Consider the following 23,107-nt stretch of genomic DNA (forward strand, 5'->3'; position numbering starts at 1 on the left):
CTAAATGTACAGCTAAATCAGTTTGTATTGTGTTTTCTTTCAACCTTGAATCTGCTTTCATTGTGAACATTATTGTACAATTAAAAACGTTATGATTTTTTTAATTACAGAGATACTCATGTGTTGAGATGGTGTGTAGTTCATTTTTCATACGACCACATATCATAGAAGTAGTTTGTCCAGGTATTAAATGACAAGGGGCTTCAAACATTGCTTCTCAACTACCCTGTACGGAGAATAAAAAAGCAGTCACGTGAGGGTTCATGCGCATTATTGATTTCCGGTTATCGGAGGAAGTTGAATCAGGGATGCCTCTGCCGCTTCAGCAGGGAATTTTTCAGGTTAAAACACAATATTTAGCTTAGCTTTTGTTGTGGAATTTTGAAAACATAATTCAGAGAAACCTCCTCTACCACTTAGTTGATGTACTTGACGATCTGAACCTCTGACGATACCAATTCGAGAGCGGTGTTCGTCATGGCGGAAAGCATGTTGGAACAGTAGTCTGTGGCGACTGCCTCCTGAAGAAGGGATTTTCATTTCCTGATTAATCATACACAGCGTTGTCATTATCTCAACATGTTTACCATTTGTATGAAAGTACGTTTACTGATATATCACATGTGCTCTATATTGTCTGCAGACTTTATTTTGAGCGAGTGGCCATGTTTTCGTGTGTTACGTCTGCTGTCAAAAGTTGAGTTTCACTTTCCTGAGAGCGCAGTCTGCCTGTCAAGCTTGCTCGTGTTGTCAAGTTATCAACATTTATTTCACGCTTCTGATCATATTCACTATTTTATCGATAGCACCTGATATATGATATTCAGTTCTGACATTATGTTCAAATTGAAAGGAACCATGGACCTTAAATACTTTTACTGGCATTACTGTTAGAGGTTTGGGTTAGACCTGTGAAGATCCTGGTTATTACTAGTCATCTGCCACCCATGCTTATGATTTGGAAGTGTGAATTTAGGTGTAATTAAAGGAACCAGCTGACAAGATTGATATGTCATAAAATCCCAATTGTATTGTTTGATGCTCATGATGTCAGTCACTGGGTTGTTTGGTCCATATGGATATATTGCCATGTGCCTTTTGAAACAACAATTGCTCGATTGAAAAAGGGTAATTAATATTAAGCCAAATTTGATGTTATTAATCTTAGTATTTATGATTGAAGATGTGCATTTTAAGCGGAGGAAAGTAACCACAATACTAGAGGCACATTTTCAGACACTCACAAACATCTTCTATGTATATCTTCCTGTTGGAAATATTACTTCAATCCAAAATCGGATATAAACATGTCTAACTTAGCAGTTGCTAATAGTCTCTACAACATTCTTAACCCTTTTGGAAGCTTTGTTTGTATTTATGATGTATTTGCATGTTCCTACGTCCTTCCCAGGATGTAGTAACTGGAATTTGAATAGTAATTCAACAGTGCCTACAGGCTACATGGAAAGATATATTTCTTTAATACAGATGATGTACCAATAATGTCAAACAAGAATCTAATTTGTATCTGAACTTTTGTATCGTTTTTTGAATAGAAGGAAATGAAGATATACATTTTTGAAAAGGGATGATCTTTCTGTAGAATTGATAGTGAAAGTAGTTATCACTTATGTTGAAACTGTACTTGTGTTCAATAATATTGGTATAGCTTAGGAAAAATCCAACCCATAAGACTGCTAGCTTTTGGACAATTTGAAAGTATCACTGCGCATGTTGGGTCAATTTGTATCAACTTCCTGTGTAGACATTCTGCATACCCAGTACAACATGTTATATGTTTGGGATGATCTGTATGCTTTACAAATGATGGGTTTTCAATATATTTTTTTTAAAAGTGAAACTCCATGCTTCATTTATTATTACCAATGAAGTGTCGTATTTCCTGCCTATAATAATAAAGATGCCACTGTTTAATGCTTGGTATCACCTTCAAACCTGAACTAATTATGTTGTTCTAAATATGCATTATCTTTTGTTAATTTATTGCCTGGAATGCCAGTAGGTGCACAGTGTCTTTTCATAACTGTATAGTTTTAAGAACTTAAAAGTATACGAGTCATTGGTCTTCATGGCATACAGTGATTCTTTGAGAGTACTGTTTTTAAGGGTTGTCTGCATGTCATTGCATGTATCAGTACTTAATTTTAACTTAAAGTATAAGGGATCTGCCAAGGACCCTCACTCTTTCCTGCTGACTTCCAGCTGAACACAATCAAAGTAGTCTGTATCATAGTCCTTTGAACACCATGACTTGACCATTTTCTTCGAAGACTCATATTTTAGTCTCATAATATCCTCGATAATCTCCATGTGTATGTTTAATACAATAAATCTCCACTATACCTAGGATGCATCCATGGCTCAACCCAATAATTTTATTACCTCTCCTTTGCTGGCTTCACATTTCTCACAGTAGCCAATCATCTAAGCCACTGTTGCAACCTAAGTTGCCAGTGTCAAGAAATACTGTGGTCGCAGTTGCAGTCGCAGTCGCAGTCGCAGTCGCAAAGGTTTGTAGTGCTACTCAAATTTTGGGGTGATCATACTGACAAATTGACAGGTCTGAGAATATGAAAAAATATATGTTCCGACCTCTTTCAGACTACCTCTCCATCATATGTGTCGCCAAGTTTTAATGGTTAGATAATTTGCAAACTGAAAGTGAAGAGTGATTGGTATGCTCAACTTCCAAGCACAGACACCTGATTGGACGAAGAGCCAGTCAAGGGAAGTAATAAAATTGAGCCGTAGATGCAGGATATGGTTCAGATTTATTGGAATGTATACCCTTGAGATTATTGAGGATGGCCACATCCATGCAGTTACCCTTTTTGTGTCAGCTGGACAGTGCACTGTCATGTGAAGACTGGGTTCATAGACTTATAGCATTCTAGCCTGACCTGTTTAAACTGCCAAGCCTTGACCAAGACGGCTTTGAAATCCAAAATGAATGATAAGAGAGTAAATTTGACACTCCATCAATGAGGTGAAAGTCGTAGAATAAATTTTCGAATAGGAAAAAAGTTGTATGTTTTGCTTTGTTAACTCTTCTGTTGCATATGTCCTGCTACTATGTTTACTTTGCTGACTTTATCCCTGCTGTGTAGTCTGTCTAGGAAATGTGTTCTTGTATTTGATCATGTTGATCTTTTAATGATAGCATGGAAAGGTAAACAGTAAACATCTGTCATGTCAATTATGATTACTGACAATTAATGCTAATAACATAACTTACATGATTATGAATATAAGATACGTGCATCTTGATGTGCATCTGTGAACAACTTGATTAAATTATTGGGATTATGTATCTGTTAACAGGTTTATGAACAGTATAGTCATTATAATAATTGTTTCTTCCAGGTTCACATATTACAGTATAAGTGTAAATTTATTAGTATAGGGTCAGTCAGCTTGGTTAGTTGTGATGATTTGTTACTGTGTTTTCACAGTACAAGAGGATTGGATGTGGTAGGCTATTATCGAATCACTATAATCAGTAAATATATTCAGGTAAAGTTCTGATGCTTCAGAATGTTTTGGTTGAACTTGAGTGTTCAGTTGTTGTGAAAAAGGAGAAACAATGTGATAGATTTTATCATATTGTTATCATGACTATGTTAAGGGCATCTGTGATAGCTGTGTGCTGATGTGTTGTGTGTTTATAGCAGCCTGCAGTGGAGCCCATGCAGGTGGATGCTGCACCAGAGGAGAATGATAATGTTGAGGAAGAACAGCATTACACTGTGGACAACCCCTCTGTGGTGAGTGACGGAAAGCAAGATAAGACACATAAGAACATAATGACGCACGTTTTTATTTTGTGGTTTACAGATTTTTGTACTGCTTGAGATTCTTGGTTAGAACGTCAGTGACTATTGTTTGGAATTGGTTGAAATATCACAATTGGCGATTGCTTCATTACCAGTTAACGATCATCTAAAAAATTGGTTAGCATCATTTTTCAGATTTTCCTATCCAATCTGTTCTTGCAGATATGCATAACATCATGCAAATTACTACTGTAAAGTGATGACTAATATATCATGAACATAACCTGTCATGACTTTTCACTTAGTGAAGTGAGTTTTCTAAGAAATAGACATTTTCAGGTCCTGACACCTTTGAAAATATGTTCCACCCTCGAGTGTTTCAAACACTAAGGACCTGTGAAGGTCCCGGGGTAGAAACTTGCCATAAAAGGTGACTATGCTTATCGTAAGAGGTGACTAACGGGATCAGGTGGTCAGACTAGCTGACTTGGTTGACACATGTCATCGGTTCTCAGTTGTGCAGATCGATGCTCATTTTGTTGATCACTGGATTGTCTGGTCCTGACTTGATTATTTACAGACCGCCGCCATATCGCTTAAATATTGCTGAGTGTGGCGTAAAATTATGCTCACTCACTCATTCAAACACTAAAAACAGAGGTTCCAAAATCATTTATATTTGATTATGAGATTTTGAAAATGCGATCGATTGCTTGGTTGTTTGGTCACTGTGACTAATCTTCGATTATTTCAATTTATCGGAACACTACTCACTATCATTGATTGCATGACAACATACTTGATGATGTGGATTGTTGCTGATTATGTTGATTACTGGTTTATCACATCTATTATTTATAGGCCATATCATACTGCTGGAATTTTAATGGATGAGGCAGTAGTACAGATTGATGTTTCTGCTAAGATGACGAAAGTGTGGGTGGCTGCTAAGGTTAACATCAGTCTTGACAAACTTTTCAAAAGTTGTTAGTCATTTATCATTGTTCACTTTGTATACAATCCAAAATTTCATGAGCTGGCGGGAATGTCAATCTCAGTGTTATTTATGATTACCCTGATACCACAGAGTATTTCATGCTGGGTTTTGAACAACAGCATCTAGGAGAAATATTCAGACGTATACTGACACCAGATATACAGCTTTAGAATATGTTGCTTAATTCCATGTATCCAACATATCTTTTTCAGGATTTAGAACAGTATGCATCTCAGTACTCTGGGCTGGCCAAACTCAACAGGCTGATGTTCATATCAGACCACTGTCCATCACTTAAAGTGGAAGCTCTGCGCATGGCTCTTACCTATGTGATGACAACATACAATACAAATTTGTATCAAGTTGTACATAGGAAGCTGCAAGAAGCTGTGTCCACGTAAGTATTTGTTGATTTCTACATAAACTCTGTAACAGACTTTGCATTGTTTAGTTCTTAAAAGTCATGTGTAACCAAAAAATCAAACATTACTACACAATTATCACTTATTCATGACATATAATATACACTGTTGCTTGTGAAAAACAAATAAACAAAATTATAAGCGTATAATCGCGATTTCAAAGTCCAATATTTTGTACTTTGGCTTACTTCCCTCGAAATGAAGGCCTCGGGAGACCAAACCCAGTCATAGCGGGCGAGTGTGCACTTTGAAATGTAATGACAGCTTCTGATTGGCTGGTTCATTTGCTGATACGCTCAGGGCTCATTGTGTGTACAAAAAGATGATATGTTTGATGTATGGCAAGTTAGAAGTATGGTGAGTCACAAGAAAGTAAGATTTTTAATGTGTAACACCTTCTTTTGTTGTACTTGATGCATCATTTCAGTATGGATTCATATACCATTGTCAAACAAAATGATATACATTAGAAGAAGTTGTTATCCATAAAGAATGTATATCATGTATATAGAGGTGTTGGGTTTTGTAAATAAATGTTCTTTGAATTTGCATAAGATCCAGTCCTTTGCGAAAAATGGATGTAGTTTGTTTGTAACCCACAGACATAAAAACATGTCATGTGTACAAGTATCACACCTACCTAATTACATAATATGGCACAGACAGGACTCGGGCGCATGAGTCATAAATCAGTTTATTTTGGTTATGGCGTATAGCCTGACAGGAGTTAAGTTCAAACTGCATGTGGTCAATGATTGAAGCTGTGTACTGCATATTTAGCAGACAGGCAGGCAGACATATAGGTATCAATAAACCAGACATAGAGCTTTCTCTGTGAAACCCGTGAAGGTCCAGGGGTAGAATAGGCCTTCAGCAACCCATGCTTGCCATAAAAGGCGACTATGCTTGACGTAAGAGGCGACTAACGGGATCGGGTGGTCAGACTCGCTGACTTGGTTGACACATGTCTTCGGTTCCCAATTGCGCAGATTGATGCTCATGTTGTTGGTCACTGGATTGTCTGGTCCAGACTCAATTATTCACAGACCGCCGCCATATAGATGGAATATTGCTGAGTGCAATGTAAAATTTAGCTCACTCACTCACTTTCTCTGACAGAGGCTGCTTACCACAATCAACAAATTTTTCATGTAACAAGTTGGTTATTTGCTTGTTTGTGTACACAACCAGAATTAGATTACTGCTCATGACCTCATATTCCGGGCAGGCATACAGTTTCAAACTTTTCGAACCTATTCATTACGTATGCGTTTGCGTGATCTTTAACCTTTCGTCAAGGACATGAAAAGTGAAATGTTAGGGATGTTTGAACTTGAAGTGAATGGAGTCGCAGGGTCCTTCAGATATGCATTTATAGTTGAAGTTTGATGTGTCCCTTCAGATATGCATTTATAGTTGAAGTTTGATGTGTCAACCCCTTTAACCTTTACAGCAGAGTAAGTCCTCTTGACTTTTCATGCTTTATTTGATTACTGGAATGGACAGTCAGTGATGCAGTATTAATCAAATTCTTGACATTGCTATGTTCTGTGGTATTTGAATAAAGGGAATGTACAGACACCTTAGATTTTTAACATTATGCATATCACAAAGACAGAGGGCTCGGCATTCATGCTATCCCACTGGCCTTGGTCTAGTATAATTTTGACAGGACTGGTGCGACTTTGATAAGTTGTATCCCGACAGACTAGCTGATGTTTTCTGAAAATTATGGTTGTGATTCTGATTGAAAAAAAATCTTTATGATGAGGGAGTTTTTGTTCTTTGTAATTGTTAAGAAAAAAATCTAAAAAGCAAGGACAAATTTGAATTTGACCTTAAGAGTCCCTTACCAGGCCCAGTAAGAATCTGTAAGGACCAATGGTTTAGAAAAGTTGCTGGCCCTGTGGTCTTGTTCTTGAATTTGGGTGAATATCAAGCACTGAAGACCTTTTTACTTTCATGCATATTTTCAAACACATATGTAGTTTTAACAGCAATAGAGAAAAAGAGGTATATATCTGTGTGTATAAGGTATCGTTTTGTGAAAGTGAAGTGGGAGGGATGTCAAGGTGTTTTGTGGTGTTGCAGGTCCTCCACTCTACCTGATGCAGTAGCAGGGGCTGTGCACAATGTGCCTGCACTGGACACTCAGTGGATTGAAACCACAGCCAAGAAGGCTGCCCTCAAGCTTGAGAAACTCGACACTGACTTGAAGAACTACAAAAGTAATTCCATCAAAGAAAGTATACGGTATGTGTGATATTTGATTTTGATAGAGCTGCTTGCTGAATTCATGGATCAGTGCAGGTTCAGTTCCAAAGCGAGTATAATCTGTGGAGCCTATTGCTGGATAATGCTCAAATATTCCCAGTTGCAACTAAAACACTCCATTGTGTACATTTTCCTTGATATGAAGCCTGTTCATAGAAATATGTTGCCATCCATGTGAGTTCCTGGGTCTTCAGATGTCATTCTTCCAAACCTATTTCAATAACCCATGCTCGTTGTACGAGGCGACTTAACAGAATTGGATGATGAGGCTCACTTTCTTAATTGACACGTCGTATCCCAATTGCATAGATTGATGTTCATACTGTTCATGGTTGATTGTCTGGTCCAGACTCGGTTATTTACAGACCACTGCCATGTAACTGGAATATTGTTGAGTGAGTCGTTAAACAGCTGCCAGACCAAATCCAAATCACATGAAGAGATATCATGTTTGAGTTAAGTGCTATGTATTGATCTTAAGTTTCATTTCATTTCCGTTTTACGAAAATGAACAACCAACTCCAATGTCTTGTGTTCATGTCTCCCTAACCAAAGAAGTTACAAATTTGCAATTTTGTTTTCTTTTTTATTGTTGTGCATATTTACAGTATAGAAGAGCTTGGTATTTAGCATAGTCAGCATTTTGCGTTTGTTTCAGGCGGGGTCACGATGACCTGGGAGATCACTATCTAGACTGTGGAGACTTAAGCAATGCATTGAAATGCTATTCAAGGGCAAGAGACTACTGTACAAATCCAAAACATGTTGTAAACATGTGTTTAAATGTTATAAAGGTAATATTTTCAGAAGCAGTTATTTTTTGTTATCGTGCAAAAATGTTTATGACAGTTCCCAAATATTTCACTGTTCAAATGTCTTAAGTCAATAAATGTCTATAAAACTGGAATCTCATATATGTTAGAAAAAATGAAAGTTTGATGCCATGATAATTAGACATGTTTGAAATATTGAGTAGTAAATAATTATTGTCCTGATGTTTGCCTTAGTTGATAAACATAGAGGGCTTAGCTATTCAAGTTCTGATAAAATGCTGAGTGATCATTTTGAAACATCAGGAATAGTACACAGATGTCATGATTTTTTTTGTTATGTTTTATGATAAGAACTTGTTGACAAGTGAATTTGTTAAAAATATACTATTTTGATGTCAGGTCTGTTAGGTGATTGTGCTCTTTCTATTCTGCTTGTAGGTTAGTGTGTACCTTCAGAACTGGTCTCACGTGCAGAGTTACGTGAACAAAGCTGAAGCAACACCTGAAGCCACAGAGGTAAATAATGCTGAATTATTCTGCCTTCTTCAAAATAACTTATTTGATTCATGCTCATTGCCTTGGAGATTTCTGCATCTCATTCATAAAATGGGTTAGAAATGATCAGTGATGAGGGTAGGCTTACTTGTTGTGATAATGTTTGTTGTTGGAAAATATTATCTTGAGGAAAACAGGTATATTACTGAATTTGTCTTTCCCACGTCAGACAGTTCAGGTGACAATGATGATTTTCAAGGTGCTTCCTTGTGCTGATATGACATTGAGAAATGTGTTACCATGATTATAACATCTGTTTTCAGCATGTAAAAGATGGGCAGTTCATCCAGACAAAGTTGAGATGTGCAGCAGGATTGGCAGATCTCGCTACTAAAAAATACAAATCTGCAGCCAAATACTTTCTTCAAGCTAGCTTTGATCACTGTGATTTTCCAGAGGTAAGTAGCTATGTTTTTTAACAAAGAGGACACCACTTGTGAATACATTGTTTGTGCTTGAATCTTGATAATAAACTAAATAAACCATTTGTAATGAAGGTTATGTGGTGTTTTTATTAGGTTATGAAGTCCCATAAATTCAGATGAATATGGTGTTTTGTTTCAGCTTTTGTCCGCTGGCAATGTAGCAACGTATGGTGCCCTATGTGCCCTAGCTTCATTTGACAGGCAAGAGTTACAGAGAAACGTCCTTTCTAGCAGGTATGTAGCCATTTGTTAATAAGAAGCTTTCACTTGTATTGTATTGTGTTGTAAATCCACAACTGCTGTATATTAGCATTCAAACTCCCATGAATTCTTGATATATCAACTTGTGTTTGAAATGAACATTTTTTCCATGAATTTATATTTTTCCTTATCCTGACTCTACTTAATAGCTTTTCTCCTCTTCTTGGCAAAGAGTAGTGGAACACCTGAAATCCCTTGAAGTTCCCTTCTAACAGAAGCGGAGGTAAAATTCACACTCATCCATGTATTTCTTCTCTATCTATGCCCATGGTCAGCTGATGGGCCATGATTGGTACTTCACTCTCTCCCTATCACCAGACGAGGGCGACAGGAGGCCCCCGGGGTCCTGTATACGGTGATAAGTCTTTCATTCTTTTGGTTTTTCTAACTAAATTTGTGTTGTATGCGGTTTTTGGCTTATATATATATTATTTATTATACAAATTTGTGATTATTGTGCCTTTTTCTTATTTCATCAACTGAGACTTAGTCTCAACGACGGCTCACATTAGCCATGTCTAAATCTGGTGAAATAAAATCGGGTAACAGTTTAATTATTGATGCTGAGATTCATTCCAGTGATGTGCCAGCCATATCTCAGAGGTTGTGTCCAGGGTCAGACGAGTCCCCTCCCAAGACTTAGAAGAGACCGTCTGTTTTGCCAGGGCCATCACAGCCCAGGAAATCAAAGTCATCGAAGTCGAATTCTTTGTCCGTAAGATCATCGCAGAATCATCCCTTTGTGATGAAGAAATGACTCGGGGAAGAGATTGTCCCCTTAAAAGAACGTCAATTTTTTTACAGGTCTCCGTTGATGATGAGGAGTGAAGACATCAGTCAACGGACATCAACAACTAGATCAACACCGATGGCATCATTAATGCCTCAGAACCCTTTCCATCTACAACATACTTCACAGATGTCAACTGCAACCTCGGGCATCATAGACAACTCTACAACACAGTCGTCAATGCATGCACCGCATGCATTTGACACAGGCGCCTTCATGCAACAATTCACAACGCAGATGATGGAAGATGTCGACTGTGAATCAACGAGAGCATTCATGTAGACCTGCACTCATGTCTGATGATGAAGAAGAGGTGCACGTACGGACTCCAGAAGATCCAGTTCCCGATCATCGGGTCGCAGTGCAGAGAGAGATATGCCCACGCTGAGTGAGTGCACTCGCACAAGTAGTTACACTCAGAGTGATGTCACACGCTCACGTGAGTGCACTCGCTGATTGACTCATCAACAGAGAAGGTCTCCTTCAGTCTCCCCTATTCATAGAAGACGCCGTATGCAGTCATCCTCCCCTTCGGACTTAGACTCACACAGTCTTGATCGTCGGCGATCTATGAATTCGTCTTACTCAAGGAAGAACGAAGTTAGACACCATTGTGATTTGTCACCAGAGGAAGCCCTATTTTCAGACTCATAAGTCACATCATGGATCATGGATGGCTTGTTTCACCATCTAAGGATTCCAGTGAATTCAAATCTTATAAAATGAAGAATGATAACATTGACACGTTAACGTTCCCACCGATAGCTCCTGTATCTACAATCCCTGTGACTCTGTCAACAGCAGCCAAGTTTCGACAGCAACATGTGCCGCTTGTTAACGCACATTGTTTCCCTTTTCATCACATGGAGCCATTCATCAGAGCACCTGGTGTAGATGAAGGTTATAATGTTATCAACTCAGCTTGCAGCAGATTTTACAAAGTAGAAGACAAGAGACTTGCGCAACTTGACACTACTACGAGGCAAACTTTCTTCAGATTAGCTTGATCTAGAGCCATCAACGTGACACTCAACACAAAATTCAGCAATCCTGCTAATGAGGAAGAGAGGATGGTCCTGTCTGCACTTATTACACAGAGGAAGAATCAATAGTTTATGTCCTAACATCTAGCCTCTACTACTGCGGGTATTAGTCTACTTCGGAGACAGGGGCTCATGGAGTGAGAACTTCATGAAGTCTTTTGTATCAAGTCCTATGGTCTGCACCTACTGTGTTTGATGGAAGGATCGAAGAGGTAGCAAGATCGGTTACTCAAGATTCAAGGGAAGTTACGATGATAAAATCCATCAACACTTTGACTTCTGTCCTTAAACAGACAAATCAGAGTTACACTAGCAATTACAATTTCTTCAGGGTTCAAAGAGCGAGGGACAAGAAATTCAACAATTGAGGTTAGAAATCATCTTCTTCCTTTCGTCGCCCCAATGGAGGAAATAAAAGCTCTCAGACATCAGGAACATAGTCTAGGGGCGGTGGAGGGAATAAACGCTGAAGATCAAGTTCGGAACGACTGGAGTCTTCCACCTCCAGCCGTTCCCTTACAACCATGTCAAGTGGGTGGACGTCTTCAACTCTACTGGCAAAATTGGGGAATCCTCAACGACATCTCACAAAACTAACAACTCCGATCATCTACACAGATAATCAACTAGACAGGTTGACCGATGCTGTATCAACACTGTTGCAGAAGGGGGCAGTAGAAGTGATACAGCCACAGCACAGAATCTAATGCCCGTCTTTTACTCCCCAGTCTTCTTAGTTCCGAAGAAGAATTCCATTGAGAAATTCCGACTCATTTACAACATGAAGGAATTCAACAAAGAGTTGCTACGGAAGCCAGAACATTTCAAGATGTTACATCTTCCTCAACTGAGACTCCTCATCCGACCAGCAGACTATCGAGCCAGCATAGAACTACAAGATGCATAGCTGCATATCCTGATACATCGAGAATCCCGGAAATATCTGTGCTTCCTTTTCAACGTCCAGCATTACCATTGGACAGTCCTACCGTTTGGAATATCTTCAGCCCCATGGCTATTTACAGGGGTAACCAAACCCTTCGTCAATTATCTACTCCTCAGGAGGCTACACAGCGCTTTTTTATCTGGAAGACGGCATGCAAGCACATCAACAGAAAAGTCAACTTAGACTACAATTAGACTTCACAATCAGGCTACTAACGCAACTGGGTTGGTTAGTAAATTGCGTAAAGTTGTAACTGGAACCTCAACAAGATATCAAATTCCTCGGGGTCGTTTCATCACTACATTGAATCAGATTGTAGTTCCAGAGGACCGGTGGATCAAGATTCAAGATATGATAATGCAAGCTCTACTCTCTCTGTTAACACTTCGACAATGGCAGTCTCTACTAGGTCTCCTCATGTCGGCGCAAGATATGACCAGATGAGGAAGACTGCTTTTGCGTCCCTTACAACAATTCTTGAATCTTCATCTCATCAGATTCCGCTCCCACAAGGCCTGAAGCCTTTTCTGATATGGTGGACTCGCCGATCGAATGTCTGCTCAGGAACCTATATGTTAGAGCCGGTATTCAACAACCACCTTTACATAGATGCATCTCTACAAGGATGGGGAGCTCATCTGAGAAACAAGGTAGCAGCAGGAATCTGGAACAAGGAGGAAGAGGCTCTTCACATCAACCAGCTGGAAATGAAAGTGGTAATTCATGCCATCCACCACTGGTCGACAGCATTGAAAGACAAGTTATTGATGATCCACACAGACAACTCATCAGTAGCTTTTTACATAAACAAACAAGGATCAACTAGATCACTATCTCTACTACACCAATCGTTTCAACTGTTCAACTTTGTCGACGATCTGAATCTTCATGTAAAAGCATGTCACATACCAGGAACCTGCAACGTCATGGCGGATGCCCTATCTCGTCCTCTTCATCCATCTCCAACAGAATGGATGCTGCATCGGGAAGCATTTGAACTAATCAGTCAAGGTTTTGGATCACCGCAAATAGGCCAATTCGCAACAAGATTCAACAAACAGACAACAACCTTTGTGTTGCCAGTACCAGATGGGTAACGGACACTCTCAGCATTCCATGGGAAGGACTAAATGCGTATGCGTTTCCCCCTCCAGTACTGTTACCAAAAGTCATCGAGAAAATCAGACAAAGAGGTTACAACTGATTTTGGTCGTGCCCTACTGGCCAACAAGAGATTGGTTTACAACACTTATGGAAGAGCTAGGACAACCAACACTACAATTACCAGAGTGGAAGAATCTTCTCATTCACCCCCACACAAAGCAAATGCACGGCCAACCGTCTGGATTTCGTCCTCATGTATGCTTTACACTACTGCCACATGGAAATTACTCACTATCTACTATTATAGAAGGCTGTTTTTGGAAGTCAAGCACAGTCTTTGCCAACCATTACCTCCGAGACATAGCCATGGAGGATGTCACTGGGATTCATCAGTTTGGGCCACTTGTCGTTGCTCAGCAACTAGCAGTTCCCCGACGATGCTGACATAACTCACCCGATTTATCTCATGACTTGTGGAAACCAGATGCTCTGCCGAGCATTTTGGTGGAAAGTCTATCCGCACGTCTTGAACAGACTAGCATGAGTGATTAGGACCTAGTATTCATTATGAAGATATTTGAACATGAAGAAAGGTCGCTACTAGTCTCGATTGCTATATCTTGACTTTTAGTTGCATAAGAAACTAGCAGGATGTTAGCTACTTTTGGTGTCATCACGTGCCAGTCAACAAAGCCTTCTATGGAAGACAAGTTCGACTGGATGTGATTCCAACCAAAATCTACAATGAATATGAAAAGAATAGGACTGAATTATCGCCGTTACAAGTTCCCATTAGGGGGAAATTATTGGACATAATTTGGAACAGACAGTAGAATCCAGTGTGGTCTGACCCACCACCGTTTCCGTCTGTTTCTGTAAGCAATTAAGCATGAGTCAGGATAAGGAAAAATATGTAATTTTCTGAATAAAATTGATATTTTATACTTATCCTGACTCATGGCGAAAGCCCTCCCAGCTGCCCCTCACAGGCACGCTGAATTCTCGTATTCTCGTGTCGGGCGATTATAGGAGAGAGTGAAGTATCATGGCCCATCAGCTGACCATGGGCATAGAAAGAGAGGTAATACATGGATGAGCGTGAATTTTACATCTGCATCATTTAGAAGGGAACTTCAAGGGATTTCAGGTGTTCCACTACCTTTGCCAGGAAGAGGAGATAAGCAATTAAGTCAGGATAAGTATGAAATATCAATTTTATTCAGAAAATTACATTATCCCCTATCACTAAGTGGGACTGTGAGGGGATGTTGGTTTGAGCTCAGTCAGTCCATCCTTCTGATCTTCCAAGATGTCAGGGAAAGATTTTCTCAAAAAATGTTGTTGATAGCACACCAAGTTTGGTATGTGTTTTCAGGACACAAATGCCTTGATGGAGATTGAAAAAATAGCGTGTGTTACAATCAGTTTCAGAGTCATGGTCCTCGTCATGCATTTCTTGACATAAACTCAAGTTAAAGAAACAATGGAAACAAATTTTCTCAGAAACGGCTTTGGATAGATGAGATTTTATACTGAGTTATAGGTCTTGTGCCTTTCTTGACTTAGTGCACGGTAACCCCAGTGGGAACAGATTTTCTCATTTAACAGATTATGTTTCACTATTTGTAGGAAGAATGGATAGTTGTCCAAATAGGAACAGAACACAGAGGATATTAATGACTATGTTCTCTTCTGGCTTATGTCAGTGAATTTGTGTGTGAACTGATAAAGTAACCACACCTGTCCTGCATTCAGATCACAATTATTTATGCCTTGACATAAACCTTAGTTGTCACAGGATGGATACATAGTTCATAATATTTAACTTTCACCCGTTGGGCATGTTTATTATGTTTCACTTTTTGAGAACTGATACTTAGAATATATTATTCCTGGTAAGGTTATGAACATAACACTTTCAATGATTGCAGTACATTTTTAACTAACCTCTTATCATTATGTGCATATTTGACTTATTCTTTGAAAACAGACTTCAAAAGTCGAGATAGAAAGCTTGCTATCCTAACATTCACCAAGGTGGTTCATTGTGGTTGTCTGCATATAAACCCATGTCTAGTTCAACAAGAAACACAACTGAATTGGTAAATCATGTGTTTCCAATTTTCATGCCTTGATTGCATGCCTTGATTGCACCCCAAGAATGTCAATTTAAGCTGTGTCTACTTAACACAATAGTTTTATATTTATTTTTTCCAAAATACTAGAGTGGGGATGAACATTATGATATGACATACACATTGCCCAAGAACATCTGATGCGAACTGACATCATCCTTTTCTAGTACCATATATATTGTGATATTTGTTTTGACCTGCATTTGAAATTAATGATGTGGTGGACTGAAATGTGGAGAAATGTTTTCTTCCAGTTCTTTCAAACAGTTCTTGGAGCTGGAGCCACAGCTGCGGGATATTATACACAAATTTTATGAATCCAAATATGCCTCCTGTTTAAAGTTACTGGATGAAATCAAGGTTAGTAGAACCCTTTGATTAAGCAGCCTTCTACCTGAGGGTTTGTTTGAATTTGAGCTCATATCACGTTAGTTTTTTTTTGTTGAAATTGTTAGACTACATAACATTCCTGTATATTCCTTGGGAATGTTTGCAGGTGTTTGGGGCTGTACGGTTGCCTAATGGTTCAAGCATCTGCTCGTCACACTGAAGACCTCAGTTTGATTCCCCGCATGGGTACAATGTGTGAAATCCACTTCTGGTCTCCCCTGAAGTAATATTGATGAAATATTGCTAAAAGGAGCATAAAACCTTACTAATTGATTCTAAGACAGTCCATCCTGGATTCCACGATTCCGCGGTTGCAAGAAAAATTACGGAATTTACCTTACCATGCAGAAAACATCTGGTCCGCGGAAAACACATTTGCAGAATTTGCCACTTTTCTGTAGCGGAATTTACTCATTTTAAAAACTGAGTGAAAACTGACTGTCAGCCGAAACGAAAAGGAGAGCTAATGTCAAAATAAAAAGGACTGACATGTTTATTGTGACAACATTTTCCAAAGGACTGACATATTTATTGTGACAACATTTTCAAAATAGTCATGATTAAAGATGCTTCATTAATAAAGCAAGTTTAAGGCATTTTTCAAATAATATTAGATGAATTTGACACTGCAATTACATTCTCAAAATTGATCATTTTGAAAATTGAAATTATTTCAGATTTCTTTTAGGTATAAAATTGTCCGCATGAAACCAGAAGTTACACTTGAGAGGAGAGAAATAACTTTCAGCAAGAGTTTAATTCTCAAACACAGAAAAAGGTGTGGGTGCTTTGTCACTAAAGATGTGAGGTGAACTGTTGACATATCTGTGTTTAAGAATTAAAATATGAAGATCTGCATAATGTTTTTGTTGTTTTTTCTAAATCTTTTAACCGCAGAATGTTTTGTAGAATATTGAAAAGTGGGGTGCAGAATTTGCTTAAATTTGTCGCGGAATTCTTAAAAATTTGCCGCGGAATCAAGGAGGGACTGCTTAGATGTGTTTACATCAAAATTGTTCAGTTTAAATGTTGATAAACAGATTTGATATGAAATGTCTTTATCATTCAGCTTGATTAGTAAAAAATTGTCAAGTAGGTGTGAAAAATATTCTTCAGTATGTTCAGATATTTCAAATGTTTTGATCTGTTTGTCTCTTTGCAGGATAACTTATTGTTAGACATGTACCTGGCCCAACATGTGACAACACTGTACACGCAAATAAGGAACAGAGCTCTTTGCCAAGTAGGTTACTACTTTTATTTACCATCCTAGGATTTTCTGGGAGGAAGGGTCGCCAGGTGGCTAAATAACTTGCATGTATACCAAAGTTCCATGTACAAAGAAGCATGTTTGTTATGAAAGATCAGGTGTATTGCTTGGTGCCACTGTGATGGATGGTGTTGTTTCTCTCTCAGTCTACTTCTGTCAATAAAACTGATTGATAGTTGGTAATGCTAATCGCTGTTGAGTATGTCAGTTACTGAAGTAATTGCAGAAATACAATCTCTCAAGATGCGTTTACTAGCCACAGTGCTAATATCTAAACTAGTTTAAGAAGGGAAGTTGTAGTAACCCGAAGGTTTAATCTATAATTGATAGAGAGCATTGTTTCCTTACTTATAGTACTTCAGTCCTTACCTGTCTGCGGACATGAAGAAAATGGCTGAAGCTTTCAATACGACCGTCCCTGCCTTGGAGGATGAGCTGATGCAGCTGATTTTAGACGGGCAGATCAATGCTCGCATAGATTCTCACAATAAGGTACCTTTGTTAGACCACAAGATGGTCTGTCTTGGGTCCATGTTCAGTGAAATGTGGTGGGGCTATTGAAGCAAGGTGATTACTGTGTGAAACAGTGTATCTGAGTCACTTCAGTTTTCTCTGCATTATTGATAGCAGTGTGTTTTCGTTACTTTATTTGTGTGTTTCGTTCACAGTAATGGAATATACCATTACTATTATGAAAACAAAATATTGAAACTGGTTTAGCCATGATTTTTTGCATTCTGATTACTATATTCTGTCAGTGTCAAGGTACAGTCCTCTTTGAATATAAGTCAAGTTCAACACTATTTTCATTTCCCAGCTATCAAAGAGACCATCATTAAATGGTGAACTTGAGTACATCTGTGTCAATGCTGTACTTGGCCTTCCAGATCTTGTATGCCCAAGATGTAGACCAACGGGCCACAACCTTCCAGAAGGCGATAACAATGGGGAAAGAGTACCAAAGACGGACAAAGGTCAGTCAGGTTAACTTATATTTTGTCTGTTCATTTAATGCAATATTTTCTGGTGTGACCCTGCTCTGATATTTGCTGGAATATTGCTAATGTGGCCAAAAACTAAACCCACTGAAACACTCATTTATAGCCAAGCTTTTTGTTTTACTTGATGATGAAAGAGGTAAAAACATACAGATGAAAATTGCAATATCAGTATTTTCTTATTATTCTTTTCAGGCCTTGATACTTCGATCTGCAGTGTTAAAAAATCAGATTCATGTCAAGGTGAGACAGATTCCCTGTTGTTGAGTTTCTCTTGTTGGTTGGGTCTTATGAAACAGACTGCATCAGTCCTGTAAAATTCTGTTATGTCAATCATTCTTCGCCATTGAAAATTAAAGCAACTGATGTACATGCCTTGAAATAAATGTCTAGTATATTTCGATTCTTTTTGTGTCGTCCAATTGCATAATGAAAAGCCTCTACAGCTATATGACAATTTTTTTGTCAGTAAGTATTGTACACTATCTTGGTCATGTGTGCTTTACTGTTGGTGTACAAAGCAACACTAACACTAAGGTGTTTGTGACTCCCATACCTGAACCCATGGGTGGGATTGGTCTTCAGGAACCCATGCTTGCTGTAAGGGGTGACTTAACAGGATTGGATCGTGAGGCTTTCTGACTTAGTTGACCTGGATTGTCTCGTCCAGACTCGATTATTTATAGACAGCTGCCAGATAGCAGGAATATTGCTGAGTGTGGCATGAAACTAAACTCACTCAATCATCTATACCTGAACATGACTTTCCGACAGTCCTAGCATTAGATTGTTTTGTACAGTGCCATCCAGAACCTAAGAGGAAAGGAGCAGATAAGTTCCTAGGTGCTTTTCTACAAGCCAACCATATTGTTATGACTGCCGTGAGTCTCTGCTAAAGTGTGATCAGAAATTTGTGGGATATTAAAAAATATATATGTTATATAAATATGATCAGTGAAATATGTCCGCGATGTGAAAAGCACAAATGTGCATGTGTTCCAACATGCCGGACATTTCAGAAGTTTTTCCAACAGTAAAACATTATGGGCCTCAAAGAGGCCAGTATCCATATTGTGTATCAGTTAGCAGTTTCTTCCATTGATAGCTTAACAACAGAAACATTAGTGCTGTTCTTGTGGAAGGACACAGTAGCAATAATGGTGAAAGTCATGTTTGACCATACTCACACACTCCCATCCTGAAATATTATTACCCAAGGATAGATTCAGTATGTAACAACTTCTTAAATTTGTGTGTGGGCTGTATGACCCATAAAGGTCCCGGGGTAGAATAGGCCTTCAGCAACCCATGCTTGCCATAAAAGGCGACTATGCTTGTCATACGAGGTGACGGGATCAGGTGGTCAGGCTCGTCTACTTGGTTGACACATGTCATCGGTTGCCAATTGTGCAGGTGGATGCTCATGTTGTTGATCACTGGATTGGCTGGTCCAGACTCGATTATTTACAGACAGCCACCATATAGCTGTAATACTGCTGAGTGCGGCGTAAAACTAAACTCACTTACTCACTCACTGTATATGGGTTGTCTAGTGATTTTCAATGCTGATTAGTCAATTGAAGCCATATGACATAACAGTGCATCATTGTGAAGAAAATGTATGACATCATCCATTGTTTATGATGTAACAAAGTGATTTCGTCATCTGAATTTCAGTGAAGTTTCTCAGTTTGGTTGATATGTTTTTTTCAGTTTCTCTGTTTGAATGTTCATGAGAATATTATAAATAACATACTGGAACTGAGAATTATGTTATCTGCTCCATGTAATGAATGTTTAAGTCTCCTTGTAAAGGCTGAGGATGAAAACACTGATTCTGTAGTGGCGGATTTTCCGTAATTCCTCATGTCTTGTTGGTTAATTTCATAACTTTCTCTCTTATTTAAACATCTATTGACATTTGCCTATTTGGCAATGTCAGTAGCAATCTGTTCATGACATTAAGAATAAATCATTTAACCTCTAGTGTGTTTATGCTTATACATTTTCTGATATTTGTTCTGTTTTCTAATATGTTGACATTGTTTGAATGTGCTCAAATTAATTCTGCTGACTTATTTTAAGGGATGAAAATGATTCCTCCCTTCTATTGTTCAGAGTCCACCTCGGGATGGGGGTACAGGAGGTGAGATGTCCATCGCACCAGGCAATGCGTCATCAGCAAGGAACTGAGGCAGGATTTAAACTTTGAAGAACTTGTATCGTTCTGTTTTGTCTCAGCATTCAGCTGGACATGTGCAGATTTGATCCACCACGAGCTGTCATCATCACCAGCAGCAGTAGCAGCAGCATTTGCTGCATGCTGCATCTCTTGCGTGCACAGCGGCGTACCATAACGCAGCTCTGCTTGGTCATAAACTGTGATACCCAGTGAAACACTGTGTTCTGAGCCTCTACCAGACTCAGTCGTAGACACATTCTGTGGGAGTGGTACAGAATCACAGAAATATACACAGCATTTTGTTGTGGATTACTTACAAACCTTAAAAATATATATGCAAAGCTGATGATACGGAATGATGTCAAAAGTGCTCAAGTCTTTAAGAACGTTTGATCTAGTGCTACTGACATTTAGAGACTTCTTCAGTTTCACTACCCAAGACTTTGAATTTGTTCGACTTACATCTGCAATAGATATCTTATGGTGTTATTTTCAGAGAACTGTACGTACCCATGTTTCTGATATGGAATCTGATAAAGCAACGAGGTTTTTGAGAATGCTATTGTTGGCTTAATTGTTATGTTTTGCCAGTTGTTACTGTCATGCCATACCCAGTTATCTCCCCTTGCTGTGCCATGTATCCTACAAGGGACAAATGTGTGATATTTTGACAAATAACTGACAGATCATTTAAAAATAGCATGGGATATGGTTTACATAAATTCCAGTTCATTCATTTTGATTTACCAGTAATGCCAAATATCTCCTCAAAATGTTTTCATTATGTGTCTTTGGCTCTTAATCTGTTCAAAGTATTCAAGAGATATTTGCATATCCTGTTTTAGGGTGAACATTCCTTTGTGTCAGAATCTCTTAGATTTGACAGAGTGTTAGCCAGAATATTGTATTATCTGCTTATTGATAAATTAACTCTGACATATTTTTAAAAGCTAATCGTGAAAAATATTTTCATAATTGATTGACATTTTGGACAAGTTCCTTTTGTGTTAGATGCTCTTTAAAATGTGTAAAAATGTTGATTACACTGTAGATTTAAGATTATATTCAGATAAATGTGAAATATCATTAGTTTACCTTCAGGATATCTAACTTTGACATATCATTGAATTAAAATATTTGCTAAATTAACTTAGTCAGATCTTGTCAAATTCACCAGCTGAAATTTTGAATATGTGGTTGTATCTAGACAACAGGTATTTGTAGAGAGGCACAGAATGGACAAAGTCTGTCATATTCTCAAGTCGAACAACAGTGAAGCTACCATCTAGATGTAACAGTTTGTGTATATGCCGTGAGTTGACAATATTTTTCAGCAATATTGTTCTGTGCATGAGTTTATCTTCAAGCGGTATTGTCTACACTCTGCTTTGTATGAAATAATATAGTAACACGACATATACAAATATAGCTCACCAGATTGTCAATGTGACTCTAAACAAGGAATGGGAAGCCTGTTGTCACCTTATGGATGTGTATTTTAATGGATTTCTTATGAATTTGAGCAGTTGTGCCTGGCACAGAATGGTCAAGGGGTGTGAAGCATTGTTATTCTTTACCAGTATACATAAATACTTGTACTTAATCAGTGTGTTATTTTTAATACGGTAACCATGGTAACAGTGCTTCGAACTCCGGAGCACAATGGTATTTAAGTGGTTCTTGTTTACTGTTTTGAGAGTCAAGAGTCACAGGCTTTCTTGGTATCATGTCCAGTTACTACTATGATTGAACTTTCAGGTTTTAATGCAAGTTGTATCAAAGTAAGGCAACAGTGAATTGTTAGGAATGGCTATCAATACTCATACTACTCTGTGTAATGTTTAACTGTTGCCATATTTGTTGCATTTGTAAATTTTCTTCCAGTTCCTGAATTGACAATACTACTGTGGCTCTTGTATGGTAATAGGCCTTTTACTGAAATATTTTATCACTCTTGCGTTAATGTGAATAATACTACTTGCCTACAGGTTTTTCACTAGAAATTTCATTGTATTAAAATATTTAAATAAAGAGTGATCTTGATGTACATGATGAAAATGTTAATTTGAAGATGTTTTGATATGAAATGTAGCTGTGGGCAATACACAGTGGATGCACAGTTGCGTGTTTGTTGTTATTGCTCTTCTTCTGCAGAAGAGGAGGGGGGATTCATTTGGTGAGTGAGTGAGAGAAACTTATGTGGTTCATCATAGCCAAAAACTCTGATCTTCCTGGCCAGACTGTTTTTATGAACAGGTGGAGACATTGTTGAAGCAACTTAATATTGATAAAATTAATAAGCTCAGTAACCTTTAGTGGCTGCCTTCACATAGAGATCGAAACAAATGTGAGAACTTGTATAGCTCGTGTGACTCAATATCTTTCTTGTTATTGTGGACAAACATCTGCAGAAGACTGAGCGAGAGGTGTTGAACTGATAACCAACAAAACAAGCTTTTGTCCTATTCCACTCAGATTTCACAAGGCATAAGAAATCTTGATTCAAGGGAAAAAAATGAGTCAGTGTAGTAATTTTTGTTGGTGAGGAGGCAACTTGGGTCAGGAATTGATGGGGTTTGGTATCCTGAAGCCATGGGATGATGCTTCATTCTAAGGGTTGGCTGGTGCAGGCTTGACCATTTGCATACTGCTGTACTAGAAAACTGCTGTTGGCAGTATTAAACAACAAATTAATGAGTTAGGATGTCCCAAGTAATGTAATCAAACAAGCACTGGTGGCCTAATGGA

General features: G+C 38.4%; 1 protein-coding gene across 4 annotated transcripts; it reads left to right on the plus strand.

The window, feature by feature from the left end:
• The first annotated feature begins 267 nt into the window (after positions 1-267).
• Positions 268-22,478, plus strand: LOC137284746 (COP9 signalosome complex subunit 1-like). 4 transcript variants are annotated; one of them, XM_067816683.1, is made up of 14 exons: positions 268-600; positions 3,690-3,785; positions 5,004-5,188; positions 7,305-7,466; positions 8,146-8,281; positions 8,699-8,776; positions 9,079-9,213; positions 9,380-9,474; positions 15,774-15,879; positions 17,072-17,152; positions 17,534-17,671; positions 18,067-18,153; positions 18,373-18,420; positions 20,263-22,478. In XM_067816683.1, exons 1-14 carry the CDS (start codon positions 580-582, stop codon positions 20,266-20,268), a joined length of 1,374 nt encoding a protein of 457 aa, XP_067672784.1. In that variant the 5' UTR covers positions 268-579; the 3' UTR covers positions 20,269-22,478. The 4 variants fall into 4 exon arrangements, with proteins under 4 accessions (XP_067672784.1, XP_067672783.1, XP_067672780.1 ...); XM_067816682.1 differs by having other exon boundaries at positions 274-341; XM_067816679.1 differs by having other exon boundaries at positions 274-341; positions 20,296-22,478.
• Positions 22,479-23,107: the final 629 nt, after the last annotated feature.

The sequence above is a fragment of the Haliotis asinina genome, chromosome 5, assembly GCF_037392515.1.
Source record: "Haliotis asinina isolate JCU_RB_2024 chromosome 5, JCU_Hal_asi_v2, whole genome shotgun sequence".
NCBI lineage: Eukaryota > Metazoa > Mollusca > Gastropoda > Lepetellida > Haliotidae > Haliotis > Haliotis asinina.